The sequence below is a fragment of the Seriola aureovittata genome, chromosome 15, assembly GCF_021018895.1.
Source record: "Seriola aureovittata isolate HTS-2021-v1 ecotype China chromosome 15, ASM2101889v1, whole genome shotgun sequence".
NCBI lineage: Eukaryota > Metazoa > Chordata > Actinopteri > Carangiformes > Carangidae > Seriola > Seriola aureovittata.
In genome coordinates, this window is record NC_079378.1 from 21816889 (window position 1) to 21833302 (window position 16414).

The 16414-nt window shown below is 41.0% G+C and overlaps 1 protein-coding gene across 2 annotated transcripts; it reads left to right on the top strand.

Annotated features, from left to right (window-relative positions):
- The first annotated feature begins 47 nt into the window (after nt 1-47).
- LOC130182147 (C2 domain-containing protein 2) lies at nt 48-15907 on the top strand. 2 transcript variants are annotated; one of them, XM_056396802.1, is made up of 14 exons: nt 48-862; nt 1329-1424; nt 2957-3076; nt 5311-5412; nt 5862-5978; nt 7309-7417; nt 8977-9085; nt 9197-9261; nt 9387-9502; nt 9624-9792; nt 11252-11493; nt 11884-12151; nt 12386-12422; nt 13537-13769. In XM_056396802.1, exons 1-14 carry the CDS (start codon nt 581-583, stop codon nt 13619-13621), a joined length of 1917 nt encoding a protein of 638 aa, XP_056252777.1. In that variant the 5' UTR covers nt 48-580; the 3' UTR covers nt 13622-13769. The 2 variants fall into 2 exon arrangements, with proteins under 2 accessions (XP_056252777.1, XP_056252776.1); XM_056396801.1 differs by lacking the exon at nt 12386-12422 and having other exon boundaries at nt 49-862; nt 13537-15907.
- Nucleotides 15908-16414: the final 507 nt, after the last annotated feature.

The following is a 16414-nucleotide window of genomic DNA, read 5'->3' on the forward strand; positions in this document are numbered from 1 at the left end:
ACAGTTTGTGCCACATATCCGTTTCCAATCGGCAACTTAGTGCAGTCAGACCGAGTCCAGCGGCAGTGACTGCTCTCTTCGCGTACAGGATGTTTTCGCGGGACTCTTGTTCAATATCTGAATATCGTCTGGTGGAGCTTGACCGCTGTCTCTGGAAATAAGTTATTTTGGGGGGAAACTTTTGCTGCTCCGCACCTAATAAAGAATAGCTAGTTAAGCGAACCGTGGCGAAGATTAGCCAACTAAGCTAACAACCATATTCAATGAGAGGAGGACACAGTGCTACTCTGCAGGTTTATTTGAACCCAGAGACTACCTTTAGCTCTTTGACAATGGTCTAGGTCTCTACAGTCAGCTTTCGTTGTTTTGTACTTCCGTATGGTGTTTAAAAGCTGCTATGGAGTACTGCAACATGGATAATAACAAGCATAATTTGTTTTGGGGGTTGAGATCCGTGCTGTTATCAGTTTCGGGAGATTGCCTTCATTGACTTCCCTTACCGAAGAAGTACTATGAGGTTGCCAGGAAATATCTCAGAAGAGGTGTGTTAAGCTGTGATCACCGTTTTCATTGGCAAAGAATGTCCGACTTGGAAAGTGCCAGTTCATATTTTGGTTTGGAGGATCCGCTGTGGCTATGCATGGTCACACTGTTTATCGCATCCCTGGTTACTCTGATAGCGTATTTTATACAGTATTTCCAACAAAGGGGAGTAGGAAATAAGCGGAGAGCAGCAGAGGACAATGCGGCGAAGGAGGAAGCTGCCGCTCTGCTGGATTGGGCGCTGTCACTGAATAGCTGGAAAAGTCAATGGAGAGCAGCTTGGTGCAGGGCTCTGAGCGACGAATCAAGGAAGCGTGGGGTAAGTCTCATGACCACCAATCCACCACTCCTCTCTGTGGCAGGTGACTTCAATAAAGAAAGTGCAGTTTGTCATTGGATGTGACCGGGTTCAGATGATCTCAACAAAATTACCCCATCTATGCTCTGATACAGTTAACCTCAGTCACCTCAAATCTCACTCCATCCTTTGACATGAGATACATTTTGACACACTAATGGTTGACATCAATATTTTCACCATACTCTGGCTAAAAGTGCATCTTCTTAAATCACCACTGGACCATGTTCAGAATAATAAAGCTAGAACATATGTAATGGTGTTGCCCAGATCATCATCATGCATGACTTTCCCCTAGGGGATAAATAAAGTATCTATCTATCTATCTATGCACATTTATTGGCAACAACTCAATTTTTCTGTTCTGTGAGTTGTGCAATAGGCGTTGCTCTTCTTTAATGTTTCTGTCTTATTCCTTCCTCATCAGGGAGCTGTTCTGTTGACATTTGAAGAGGATGATCTTGAGGCATCAGAGCTCATGGTCAGCCATGTGTCTAACTTTCAGAAGTCTGCGAGGAACCAGGTACACTTAGTCATAAAGTCAGTTTGTCATTAATGCAGTTGAAGGGCTTTTGCTTCACAGCAGAATGCCTCTGTGCTTCATATTTATGGGTGTTTTGTGTTGTGATGTGATGTTTTGTTTGATATGTGGATCAATTGTGCTCTCGTTGAGTGTGTATGTTGTGTTCTCGTCGCTGAAAAATAATAGTTTCTTTTCCATGCCAGCTTCACCATTCATCTGGATTATAGCAGCAGACATGTTATAGATTTTTTAGTTCCTTATTTATGTAGTTTATTGACAAAGGCTGTCCCTTGAACCAATCTCCTCTTCCCTAATTCATTTCAGAGGGAGCTATTGCATGACCAGTGCCGCATTGTAGCCTGCATTAGACAAGCATGAACTCATCAACTTTAGTACAGACGTTTCCCCCCAGTAATGTATAATTTGCAAATGAATCTACTTAGCGTTTCTTTTCTGGCGTCCACATGCTCATTGCACTAATGAAGACACTATGAATAAATACTTGTGCTTGAAAAGAGGTATAAAATGCAAATGCAATGACATTCTTATAGTAGTAGTGCAGATTATGTGCGAACCTGCTGCAGAATATGTGTTAAGCAAACTGCCACTGTCCAACAGGCTTTCATTTTTTAGAGAGGTCAGATAGGGACAAATTGCTCACTGTGTTACTGGCCCGTTGGGCTCTGCTGAGCTCCCAATGCAAACTCAGCTCTTTCTTTGTGGTCATCGTGATATGGACCAAAATACCAGGTGTTCTGCTTGTGAATGTGGAGAGTTTAATGAACAGAGGCTTATTTTTACCCCCATACTCTGTGTGTGTGTGTGTGTGTGTGTGTGTGTGTGTGTGTGTGTGTGTGTGTGTTTGTGTGTACGTACGTGAGCGCTTTAAGAAGCTTATATATCTGTCAAGCTCAGCACTAAGGAGCCGGCAGACAGGAATGCATCAGCACCTATGTTTATGCTTCGGTTTCCCCTTTCAGTGATTTATTACCATACTGGACGAACACATTCACTCCACTCTGAAATCAGAATGAAAGCAATGAATAAATGTTTTTCAAGTAAAGGGACACTTTACCATTGTGTGGTAATTTACTCTGTTAAAGTTGCATTCGACCACAGTAAAGGTGATCTGTTGTACCCACATGATTGAATCTGTTGATTATACCTTTTGAAGCCGGTGCAGATGTTCTCCTGCTTTTCACAGTGAAGTGTGAACTTCTGAGGCAAATATTTTGTTTTTGGATCTGTTTCAGCTAAAGTCAGTGCTGTAAACAGTGCTTTTGCTCACACTGGTTTTATTTTAGTCTGTTTGTGTAATATGTTTCTTGTGTAAGAATCTACACAGACAGTAACATTTAGAATCAGTGAAACTTTACAACATCTTTCACTCATGCATTGACACAGAGCATTGAGCAGATTAGTACAAATTCTTTCCCTTCCTATTTGAGTTGTTTTCATATTACATAGTCTAATGGTCTTATACTCTCAATTGATTTACATTACACTAATGTCTCACTTTGTCTTCTCAACAGGCCACTTGCTGCAGTGTGGTTGGGGAGAAGCTCCAGTTCTCTCTCAGTGCAACATCGACAGCCATGGCTACAGCAGATCCTTGTAAATACACAGTCTGTATAGCCCCGCTGGAGATGCAGGTAAATGCTCTATGGCTGTTCTTAGGGTATCTATTAAAGTCATGAATTTCATGAAAGAGAATAATACTGATTTGTTCTTTTGAGAGATACCTCTTTAATGCTGAGGCGTCAAAAGAACAGAGTTACATCCTCTGGCAGTCATTGTGGTTTACTTTAACGGGAGATTTTATTAAACATGATGTCCTGCCCGGCCCTGGCTCTCTGCTGGCAGCAGCATTAGATTAAATGGTTGGGGTATCTTTCTGTGTTTGGCAAATGGCCCGAAGACCTCATTAAAATCACTGTCAGGCCTGTTCCCAGTAAGGCTGGCCCACTTTGTCCACATTCGCATTCGTCAGCAGCCTTTTCAGGACTGATGGTGCTCTGAAATTATGACAAAATGGGCTAATGACTACTTGCTCTTATATGGAAATTACAGTGATTTATTTGATCTGTCATCCTCAAATCTGACCCTTCCTCATCTCCTCAGTAAAATATTCCAGTTCTCACCCACAGTAACACTCATCCCTCTTTAGACTGGGATGTAGTGTTGAAATGAAGTTGGTGTGTTGCAATATGTAATGGGTAGAGTGCATTAGACTATGGGAAGCTTTTATCCCGTTCTTAGGTTCAGTGTTAAATCTTCACCAGTGTATAGATACAAGCAGCTATACAAGCTAACCCAATTGTATTAAGGCTATTTTTAAACCAATAAGGTGCTTGTCACCCTTCTTGAGCTCATTGTACCGTAAATACAACCAGTGTGAGAGGCTACAGAGCTTAAGTCAGGATTAGAGTTGGGGCGTTTTTGTTTTGGTTGTGGATCCGTTGTTGTTGCAGGAACATAAAGGAAGCCTCTTGTCCTTTTTTTTTCACTCTCACTGTTTCAGCTCAGTCTGGAAAAAGTCAGAAAGCCTTTTCAAATGTCTCCTTCCATCCACTGGAACATTTGTTAGCTTTTGACAGAGATCCAAGCTAGAATGGTCCTGACTGGTAACGTTATGAGTGCGTGGATATGTGGAACAGAAGCCCCGCACATTTACAGTATATTGACACAATAATACAGCCAGTTGGCGATGGTGCGCTGCTCAGTGTACTTTGTCCTTTAACACACTACTGCACCACATGGCCTTTTGCATGTGATGAGGGACACACATGTGACATGTGTCATGCTAATGCAGTATTCATTGTTGACATGCAAATGCTACATTCACATATATGTTGTATGACTACACTACAGGGAGTCACAGATGGTCTCTTCACCATTTAAATGGCCACATAGTACATTTACGGCAATACCCTCCTTCATTAACTATTTCTGTTCTTCAGTTCATGTGGATTGAGGGTTTTATTATCATTATGATAAGATGAGCTTCCAGTTTAAGATGCTAGTTTAAACTGATCCAGGTCTTATCAATGCAGGATCTGATATTTTTCTCCCGGATCCATCTAAACGTTCTACTATCTGATGAGGCCTTAGGCTGGCTGTCGTGCACTGGAATCCAGGCATGCTGAGGCATGATGGTCCAGTGTGTTGTCTGTCGCTCTCTTTTCTATCTTCTTTGCTCATCTTCTCCCTCAGATGAGTAAGGGTTTGATGTATACCTCACTGACCTTCTCTAAGAAACCCTCTCTCTCTCTTTGTTAGGTTGGTGTTGACAATCACAGAAGTGTTATTTTATTTATCTATAGTTTTATTATACTGATTTATTACGCAGAACATGATTTCAGAGAGAGAATAAGAAAAGCAAAAAAGAATGAATCTTCATGTATTTAATGGTGTCAAAGATCCTAACCACCTAAATACTCAAATATCATTAATTACAAATTTCACATCAGACTGTACAAATGAATCAAACCCACAGATTGTGGTTTGGAATAAACAAAAATACACATTCATGTTGTCAAACAAGTGTCTGCGGTTTTGAGTGAGCGTAACATTGAAGTTTGTCAACAAATTACCAATAACTAATCCACTGGGATGAATTCTTTGTAATGTTATGGGAACTGGTGACAATTTAACATCATTTATTTTCAAGTGAGGAAACAAACGTTCACAGGGACCTAACCTAACCCTAAGAAAGCAGCTGCATGAGTTACAGAACTTTGAGCAGCCACAATAAGCATTTAATATAGTTTCCTTACCCTTATTCTGAAAGTCATTACTATTTACTATAAGTGAAACGAATGAGCATTGTATAATGTTTGATTGTGGCATCATAAGGTATTATAATTTTCTCTTCTGTGTTCCTCAGCTTGATCTACAGATGCAAGAAGGTGAAGATGAGGTCAAAGTTAGCTGGGGAGTGTCTCACCTGGAGACAGGGGAGCTGCAGGTGACGCCCAATTTCACCCAGGTAATTTTAGTGCCACAGATAATGAGATGAACCTGCCGCCTGCTGATACACCAAAACAGAGGCAAGCACTCTGACCTGAGGAGAAATGTTTTATTTTACCAAAACAAAAAGAAATTTAGTGTTGAATTTAACTGATTGTGGGTCTGTGATAATCAGTCTTTATAGGAATAAATTTTGTTTTGTTTGTTAAATCATGTAAAGTAGTTTGATAATCAAATATTATTCAAACCAATGTGATTTTTTTTTTTGTTGCACATTTTGAAAGTAGTTTCTAAGATGTGAATTGCCAAAAGTAAAACATCTTTCTTTGGCTCAGACCAGTTAAGTAAAAACTCAATTTACCAGTCAAATGAAACAGATATGGATATTGTGGGTTTTTTTAATTTAACACAATAAATACGTTTTAATATGTGTGTAATTTATCTTACACTGTCATCTCTCTCTGTCAGGACAATGCCAACACTTCCAGTGTAGCAGCCATAAAGGAGCAGTTAAAGCAGCTGTTATGTGCGACGCACCCCTCTTTGTTGCTGAGCTGCAGGAATGCTCAGGCCTCAGAGGTCAAGGTGAGTGGAGGAGTCATACCTGATGTATGATGTCTTAACAGCAGCCACACAAGAAAGCCATGCAGGTGTGTGTGCAAGTCTGTTTTCCAGGTCATTGTTTGCCGTGCGCTGCAATCTAACAAACCATATTTTAATCTGTACTTTCTCACAAGGCAACAGATTGATTAGAGTCGCAGTTATGATTCTTCTAAAGGTTTATTATAAGCATGTTAAACCTGCTGAGGTACCGTGTCTCCACACAAGTATAAAAGGATCATAAATTCAGCCAGTTAATGATGGTGACCATATGTCCAACTAAATCTCTGCTCCAAAGTCTAAAGAGTAAATTCACTAGTTTATCATGCTGCTTTTACAAAAACATTTTTACTGATGTGCACTTTGCGCAGCAATCATGTGACTTCATATCATGTGTTTCTGATTTGATCATCACACGTTCAGCTGTAGTTAGAGTTCTTTGATTCACAACATTGCATGACATGTAACACATTTGATTTGTTTTGCATGACTATCGGGCATGATCACCACTCTCACTGAGCCTCAACGACATATTATCTGTGGAAAACTGTTTTTTTTCCTGACTAATTCATCTTGGTGTCTATTAAATGTCCAAAGTGATGGCAAATGTGTATTTTTATTTTCTCTGAAAACTGGCAAATTTCCCATTTGAGAATCTGTAACCAGGAAGTGTTTGATTAAATTGTTAAATTTAGTTATCAGCTAATTGTTACAGCACCAGCTGAGGTAATCCTACCAACTCCTCATGTGGCTTAAAGGTTTAAAATGATCAAGCAGATCAGACCTCAGTGAGGACTGAACGTGTGAGCCCATCATAGTACGAGGTAATCTCAGCCAACAGATTCAACCAGACCATTTTTCTTAAATGGCAAATCGGCCTGTACAAGATTTTTTATTATCATTCAAGGTTAAAAATATCTTCATCTGATGCAAATCATCCATGTTCATAATGAAAATCTAATGCAAATCCTGGACAAGAGCTCACTCTGTCAGCAGGGTTGTTTTCCATAGATTTCCACGGCTATTGTTATATTGTCTTTTTCACAGTGAATAATATGAAAACACTCCTCATTCAAATTCTTGTGATGTTGAGACAAGCTAGAAGTGATTTTTATTTCCCTATAAATGTCTTTCTGATACTTACAATAAGCACACTGTGGATAGCTTCTGAAATTAATGATACAGTTCAACAAGTTGAAAAGGTTTTTCCAGGTTAGTTTTCCCAAGGCCTTTGATCACCCTATGATCTGTTTGTTTCAGCACTGTGCAACTTATATATGAAAAAGTTATTCACTTGCTGTGGTTTCTCCAATAGGAAGCCCAAAACAAAGCAGCTTCACCCCCAAAACCCCCCCGTGCTCACGACTGGAAGCTGCTGGTGAAAAACATCCGGGTGACGCTCAATCAGGAGGAAGATGCTGCAGGTTGGATGTTTGTCTCCTTCGTAATTTAGAATTACTCAGGTTCTGATGGAGCAGCTGTAGCTCTGTCTGTTCTGGCATGAGCTCATCTCAGTCAGCAAACACTGACCTGTAAGACTACAGCTCGGCTACACCACAGAGCCATGAAGCAAGTTCACTGTAAGCAGTTCACTTATTGCTACAGTGAAGTCAAAATACATTGTACTGAAGTCTGTGTCTGTAAGTGTAAAACAAAAAGACAAGAGTCTCTGATTTGGTGGTGGCGTCTTTCAGCTTCATTGATTAGGGACTTCAGAAAGTCACTGAGCTACGGAGCAGTCTGACTCAAAATCCTCATTAAGCCACAACTTGTTTCTTCACAAATGGTTTGTTATTGATCCTTCTCATCAACTCCTGAAGTGTTGAGTGTCTTTAATCATATTGTCAATCCAGGATGTGAAGAAAGTCAACAAAAGAAGCTGCATTTGGTGAATCAACTCAATAGTCTGGGGCTGTTAAAACAAATTCCAGCTCCACATGTTTCATCAATTCAGGCTCATAATAATCCTGTAATATTAGGACTAATAAGTTTGATCAGTTGATGATTCCTATAGTAGCTTATTTAGGTCTGTAGTTCATGACATTATTGAACTTTAAAATGACGTTGTCTTACCACTCAACATTGATTTCATCATATTTTCCTCATATCAGTGTTGCCATGTTGTGAACTATTTCAGTCTGGCTTTTGTTTATTTTGCCAACATAGTCTGTGTGTCCTGTCCCTTCAGAGAGAAGGAGTAGATTTCGTGTTTCAGTTGTCATAGGTGGTAATCCCCTGGTCACAGCTGATCAATACTGAATCCACCTCAGTGTCACCACACCCATCGTGTCAGTGAGAGTCTCCTATGATCAGGGTGAAAACAGAGAACCAGGGTGCTCTCAGCTGCTAAACTAGAGGACAATATGCTTTTAGCTGATAAGAGGTTATTAAAACCATTGTCTAATCTTAGACTGTAACATCATCCACAACAACTTTGTTTTGCTGGTTCTCCTGATGAGTCATTCTCTTAATTGTGAGTCAGTGGTTGTCCGGGTATCTTCTTAAGTATTCTGTGCATCACTGAACACTGTGCAGCAGAGACATGACACAGCATTCAACACTTCACTCTCCGTTTTACTTCCTTCAAGTGAAGAACAGTTATCCTTCACTTGTGACACTTCCTGTTTCATACCCTGTCTTCAAAGTTCTTACTGATATTCATTATGAGACGGTGCTTTCACAGTATTGGACCTTGCTGGTAGCTCAAACATCACATTGAAATGGACTTCATCTGCCTTTGCTCATCTCTCTGCGCAGAGGAAGACCTCTCCTCTAATGTTTGCATAATTCATCGTATAATGTAGGCTGAATTCCCCTCTGTCCATTAAAGTGAAGCTGTGGAAGTGACCACAGCAACTTTACTTCCTGCAGCAGATTTTATTCCATCAGCTGTCAGTCAGACACTTATCTCTTGGACCACACATTGTGTTTTTTTTATTTTTTCCTGTGTTGCAAACTGACATGTTTTCCACTGTGTTTGCAGGCAGCATGAATCCTCTGTGTGTCCTGCAGTTAGATGATCCTCCACAGAAGTTTAACACCTCTGTTTTGAAGAACACAACCAATCCTGCCTGGGACCAGCCCTTTATTTTGTAAGTATTATATTACTGTGGAGCACAGCAAACCACCCCTGACTTTGAGGTGGTGTTTTTTGTTTATCTACAGACCATGCATATGTCGTCTCTTTTTTTCTATCTCACCAGTGAATTGAATGGACGATCAAAAGAGCTCAATATTCAGTTGGCGAATGATGGACAAAATCAAGAGAGTAAGAGAAAACCCAGGACATTACTGACTTCATTTTGATGACAAACACTTATTTTGTCCATGAGCTGTGACTGTCACATGCTTTGGTACCACCACACTGAACGAGGTGTGTTTTATCTTTGTCAGATTCCTTACTGGGTCAGGTGTCAGTGCCTTTTGATCTCGTTAAGAAGCAGCCCAAAGGACAGCAAACATTTGCACTCATGACCAAAGACGTGGTGACCGGATCACTTACTACTGACGTAAGACCATCATCCCAGCTAACACTGGGCTATTTTCACACGTTTGCCTTTAATATCAACAGATATCCTTTAGTTCTGTTCATGTATCAGAACATTAACGTTGGGGAATTGGATTCCTCAGTTTACCTACCTGGAGCCCAGCGAGGTGAGGTCCTGGCACCCTCCGACCCCAGCCTCCAATAAGAAGGTGGAGATGGACCGTACAGTCATGCCCTGTGGCACCGTGGTCACCACCATCACTGCAGTGAAGAGCAAGCCAGGTCGACCACTCCCACTTGGACTCAACTTAGGTACAGCTCCTGAGTCCTGTGACACTACACCACTGACAACGATCACAGACATCTGCCCCGTTATTGATATATGAAAGAGACGTATAGAGGAACTGTTGTGCTGCCGACGTAAGAACAGCTTCAGCAGTTGAAAATCCAAACAGTGTTTTCTGGTTTTCATTGATGTGGAGTTCCTGCACCAAAACAATGGTACAGACTGGAATTTCAGTTCTGAGCACCACTAGATCTATTGTGGTGTCACTGTAATTGGCAACAGGCCTGTTGTTGTTGTCTGCTGATGTATGATGGTCATTAGTGCCACAGTGCATTGAAAACCTTGTTGGCTCTTTTAAATGCACAGTTACTCAAAGTAATTACAGCTTTTTCATACGAATGAACATGTGGGTAATAAATTTTTGGTCTACAGTTAATACCTTCACACGTTTCTATTGAGATAATGAGATAGTTATATATTACTTATAAACAAATCCCTGGAAACTGCATCAACATTACAATATAAACTGTTGAAAATTCTGCTGTAATCATAAAAAACTTCTGAAATATCCCGGCACGGATTCTACAGAGACCATTTTTAGCCATCCAGCAGCATGGCTCTCCGGGTGGTGATGTTGGTCAGTCCACCACTTTTCTTCTCGCACCACCAGTCGATCAAAGTTTTCAGTTACTCTGTGAAATACTTTGGCATCTGCTGGGTGTAGTGACAGAACATTTGGTACAGAGATTCATGGTTACAGAGGAAGTATCCTGCTGACTTTGGTAACTTTTACTCTAATGCCACCAAATTTTATTTATCCTGTATTTAATTTATCCAGCCTGTACCATCCAGTATTGGTGACCAAACAACTCCCAACAGTCCCATCAGCCTCAGTGGCACACGCTACTGACACGCTAAACTAAAATGGCAAATACATTATACCTGCTAAACACTAACCCTAACTCAAAGCACAGCTGTGCCTCAGTACAGCATCACAGAGCGAATGCATGAATGTTGTTACTATAATATCAGTTAGAGGTGGGACCCAACACCTCGGAAACATTGAAAATGTTAAACAGAGTAATTAGAGGGTTGTGTGTGATGTTTCCTAAAAGCCGCGTGTCAGTGATCTCTGAAACTTTATAAACACTAGATTACAGCTATACAAGAAGTGTAATTTGCTGATCTTCAACAGGGCAGGACGGTTTGACATGAGAAGAACAGGTGAAAATATCTTTAATGATGGTTGAATTATTTTAACTGCACAGGTTTCAGGGTTGTGGTGTTATTCCCACTGACTCACCGTCACATTGTAATGGCTTATTGGGACAGCTGAATAGAACACAACTGTTGTTAACGTTTTTAGTAAGAGCTGCACTTTTCATAGTATGACAAGTCAGAAATGACAGCTGAATGTGTTTATTTCTGATTTGAGCTCCCATTATGTTCATGAAGCAGTCGATGAAAATAACTTTGTTTCCTCAGATTCTGCCCAGAAAGTTGTGGCCAACAAGCCCAAGCTGTCTGAGCGGCGTGTGTCAGAGCAGACGTCTATGTTGGGGACCACAGTCAGCAAGGCGTTGTCCTCCTCTGACACCGAGCTGCTGATGCTCAATGGCACAGACCCGGTGGCCGAGGCTGCCATCAGACAACTCCACCAGTCTGCCAAGCAGAAGCTCAAGTCCCCGGTGAAGAAGAGCACCATCATCATCTCTGGCATCGCCAAAGTAAGGATGACCTCTTCACTGGGGTCTTATACTGTTTCACTTATTATTTCACTTTAGTAAAACATTTTCACTTATTTAATATACAGGATTTTAAGTAGAAGCAGAGACCTGCCAGTTTCCAGCTGTTGTGTTCTCTAACCTGTCATTGATCATGATCAGGAAACAAATAGATCTTAAATCAGACAGGCGTGTCTTGTCAGGAGCAGGAAGTCTCCTTATGTTGTTGAAGTAGACTTCATGTGCCCTGATTAAAACTGGGCTTTCCGGCTTTATTTGCCAGCCTCCGGCCAAAATTACATTAAAAGAGCAAAGCAAAGCAAATAGTTTATTTGCACAAAGGAAACATCATTTGACTGGATATTGATTTTAAAAATGTGAATATGCCTCCAGACGCCCTTGTCTCAGGATGATGAACTAGCTCTGATGGCGGGCTACGCTGCGGCGATGGATGCCTCGATGTCAGAGGGCAGCTCCACTCAGGATGTGACCACAGCGATTGCATCAGGGACCAGCAGCCCTCCAGACACGTCGGAGCCCCATGAAGGGCCCAGTGGAATAGGCCGGCCTCCAGAGGACTGGGAGAGCCAGACGGGAGAGGAGCTAGACCATAGCTCGCTATCCATGTGTGTGTCTGAGGTGAACTGCAAGAAGAGCAGAGGTGAGAGGTCACTGACCACCCTGAGCCATGTGTAACTGTGGATGGACATGGTGGCATCGCTGATCTTTTATAGGAGTATTATTCTACAGTAAATGTTTCTTTAAATCCTCAAAAACATGTTTTTATGGCCGCCTGTTGCTCCTCAGTGATGCAGTCTGTTCTTGTGTTCCTTTCTGTCTTTCCCTCCTTCTGTGACAACTTTTCCTTTTTGATTCATCATCACTGCCATCTTAGAGGAGAGCAGTGCTAAGCTCACATTATGTCCAGATGAGTAAGTTACTTCATGAGGTATTCTGGTGTTCTAGTATGTGTAGTTTCTAAGAGCAGTAGAGTAGATCACATTCTTTCTCAACAACGTCAAATTCATTGTAGTTAATGTAACATCAGTTAGGCTTTAGCTCACACGTAGATGCTTTATTTTAGACTTGCTGTGGGGCTGCCCATAGACCAGTGGTTCTCAAACTCTTTCTGCCCCCCCCCCTTCAGAAGCTGAAGAACATTCACAAACCCCCACCCCACAATTTCTATCAATCATTAACAATGATAGAAGAAGCAACTAATGAAAAAAGGCTCTGTGCTGAATTTTAGTGAAATAAAAGTCAACACGGTGGCACCAGCAAACTCTTATTTATTCATTTTTCCAAATAAAGCAAATTCATTCAACTTAGTATCAGTCTCCGGTTTGAGAACCACTGATAAAGACAAAGTACGGTGGGTATTTTGACATATTTAGTTGCGTAAATATATAAAAAATGCCAATAATATGAACTTATCACACAGATGATGTCGATCTGACGTCTTGTGCAGATGTGCAGTGCGCACTCAGCCTTTTGGTGTAGGATTTTCTCATGTGAGGAGTGAGGACACTGATATCTCCATCTTCACTGTAATTAATTAGTTCTCATAGTGCTGGTTTATGTTGGTTTATATCAACCTAAACTAATCTGCAGATACTGAGGAAAAGCCCCAAAACCAGAAGGAATGATGCTTGCAGCCAGGTTGGACCGTGCGGCTGCTCTCTGTTGGTTCAGTGCGTGTTAGCTGGAGATTAAACATGATTTTACAAGTCAGAGTGTCCAAAGCTTGACCGAGCGCTTTTACAGGGGAAAGACTTATAGTCCCAAGGGGAATAAATAGTATATTTCTTTCTCCAGTGTTTCACATCCATGCCAGATTTTTTCACCAGCAATAACAATTTCCAACTAACACGAGTTCTGTGCCACTGCTGCTTCAGCTGTCTTCAAACTGCTGCCACCTCAGATACTTCAAATGAACACTGAATATTCCTGAAGGTTTCTCTTGTTTTTGCCTTCAGTGATGTCACGTTGACCTACTCCTCGTCTCACGGTATCTTTTTTTTCCTGTCCACTGCTTCTCTGCTACAGGCAGCTTCCTACAGAAGAGTGCCAAGCTCTTCTTCCGCCGGCGTCACCAGCGCAAGGACCCGGGGATGAGCCAGTCCCACAATGACCTGGTTTACCTGGAGTCTCCAGCCGCAGTGGAGCGGGCCAGCCGAACAGCCACGCTTAGCCGCATGCTCAACCGCAAGAGTAAGAGTAAGAGCAAAGCCAACGGCTCTACCTCCATGGGGGAGCCACATGCGTGACCCCCACCCCCTTTTCTCACCTCAGTCCCTCCCACAACTACCATCAGCACCTCCACCTCAAACTTGCACTGGCAAACTAACCTACTCCCCCTAATGTCCAACCTGCATACTGGCGCTCCTGCATTGTGAATGGGAGAGCTGTGCAGATGGAAAAATATCCTCTTTTATTGCCATATCCTGCTTAAGTGCTTCCTATAAGAAGCAGACATTCCACCAAAAGCAAGTGCGTGCATGTGTGGATGAAGGTGTCCTGCCCTGAACTGATGGCATTTCAGAGGATATTATTTTGCATGTTTCTTTTATTTGATTTTATGCGACATTATGAAATCTTTAAGTGCTTTTATGGCCTGGTTGCGGACAGAAGGGACTGGTGTGGGCCATCACTCTTTACCTCACTGAGGGTAAAGGGTAAACTCTCCCTGCTGTAAACCGTAATGTTTCCTACGGTGGACCAACAGGACCAAAGATGAAGAGCAGAGTGGTATTTGTATGATTTGCACAATTTTAGTACCTTTTTATTTAAAGTGCAATGACAGGAACTACTCTCATGATAGGGACTCTTCTGTAGGTCTGAGTCATGTTCAAAGCATTCACAAAGGGAGACGATCTTTTCACTGCATAACTAGTGCAAGTGGGAGACAGTAATACGACTACTTTTTTGACACTAAGACTATGAAATATGGTATTTAAATCAATTTCCAATTCACTTAAAATACTTGTAATTTTATTCCAAGTGAATAATAAACAGCTGTATGTAATGTGCATATAAAAGCTGTACTACAAAATGCAAGCCTTATGTTTAACAAAGATAACCAAGCATTATAGGTCAGTTGTGATTGGCTTGTACAGAGGTGACGTTATCATGAACCGCCAGCTATTGAAATGAATTAATACCCTTCTAAGAGGAAACAGTGACACTGTGGCTAACAGGAAACTTTAGCTATACATGAGCATTTTATGTTTACTCCTCTCTGTCTTGTTTTTAAATGATATGCAACTTTCTTCTTCGTCTTCCCAGAAGATTCCTCCTGTACACTACTATTATCAGCGGGACTGTTAAGGTGTCATAAGGGAACGGAATGAACCTTTATTTAGGGACTGTGATGTTACACTCGGCCATACTCGTCGCATTACGCACTATTGAAATTTTCTTATATGCTCATTTCAATCCTGCATTTGATCTGAACGAAATCCTACTTTCATTTAATGTTTGATTGTTTTTTTTTTAAAGATGTAGCTTTGAACACATGAACAAGAGAAAGTGTGAACATGTTTGAAAGCAACCAAATTGTTTGGCTGCCTTTTTTTTTTTTTTATCCAGCTAATGATTGTATTTCTTTTTTGTTGAAGACATTTCTGTACATCATGTTAACTACTGTTTCATCAGTTATTTAATCTGCTCAGAGAACTGATGCAGCACAGTGACAGACAGAATCAACAGATTGCCTTACGGATAGATATTCTGAGGAAGTTGACACCGGCGGCCGGTCTAGACTTGTTCCCTGACTCGATGTGACTTTTCGGTCCTGAGGCCACATCCACCATCAGACCAGAGAACCAAAGGACTGTAGCGAGCTGTTGGACTGGCTCTGAGTGACGAGTGTGCCACTGTGTTTCTGCACCATCAGCAATGTCTATAATCAAGAAGCCTATGCACATATCTGAGTGTTTTCGTTAGTGGACTACCTGAGAATTAAAAACACTTACTGCTCATGACAGCACTCTTCTGCAGATACAGTGTGGGTTGTCTTTGTGTCATGGTATTTACATGGTAGAGCTGTGATCCCCTCGCTCTCTTCCACCATCATGGACTACAGTTTGTAAAAATAAATATTAAAAAGAAAATATTCAGGCTCAATAAAATCCTGTAACCATGAAAACGGGTCGTTTTAATCTTACTCAGCTTCAGAGTCCTCGCTCCAGGCAGCCTGCAAGCAGTGGCTACAGTTATGCATTCAGAGAGCAGTAGGGCTGTATGTGATTAATAAACTGCTTCCTGATGTTTTTTTATTGGCATCTGCTTTGTGCACAGAAACTGACTGACTTGACTGTTGCTATAGAGAGTCAGTCAGTTCCCTGCAGGGATTGCAACTAATATACATATCGAGTTATTTCATTTTCAGCAATAAATATTGATTGAATAACTGAGATTGTGGTGCCGCTTTCAATTTCCTGGCTGTGGTGACTTCTCGGTGCTAATGTAATGCATAAATCTCTACATGCTGTTTTACTTCCATCTTGTTCCAGAGGCTTTTGTTCATGAAAGGTCAACAGTGCCCCACTTTGCTGGCTGAAAGTAAGTAAAGTATAGTTTTGAGGTGTTATTGTTTCCATTTTATGGAGCCATATGCTTCTTACTTCACTACATTTATCTGACAGTTAATTATTTTTGCATAGACATAAAAGACATCATCAGCTTCTATAACATGAAAAGTGTAGAAACCTCCAATAAGTCATTTTAGTCTTGAATCCTTAAAGTTTTTATTTTCTTATATGTTTTTTAAAAAAAAATTTTGCAGGAATATTTCAGCCTGATGATTTTTAAAAAATTAACTTTTATAATCTAGTGCTGCGAGCTGCATTATTCGGTCTTCTTTCAAGATGCAGACACTCATTTTGAGAACACAATTTCATTTTAATAATAAATAAAAGTTGAA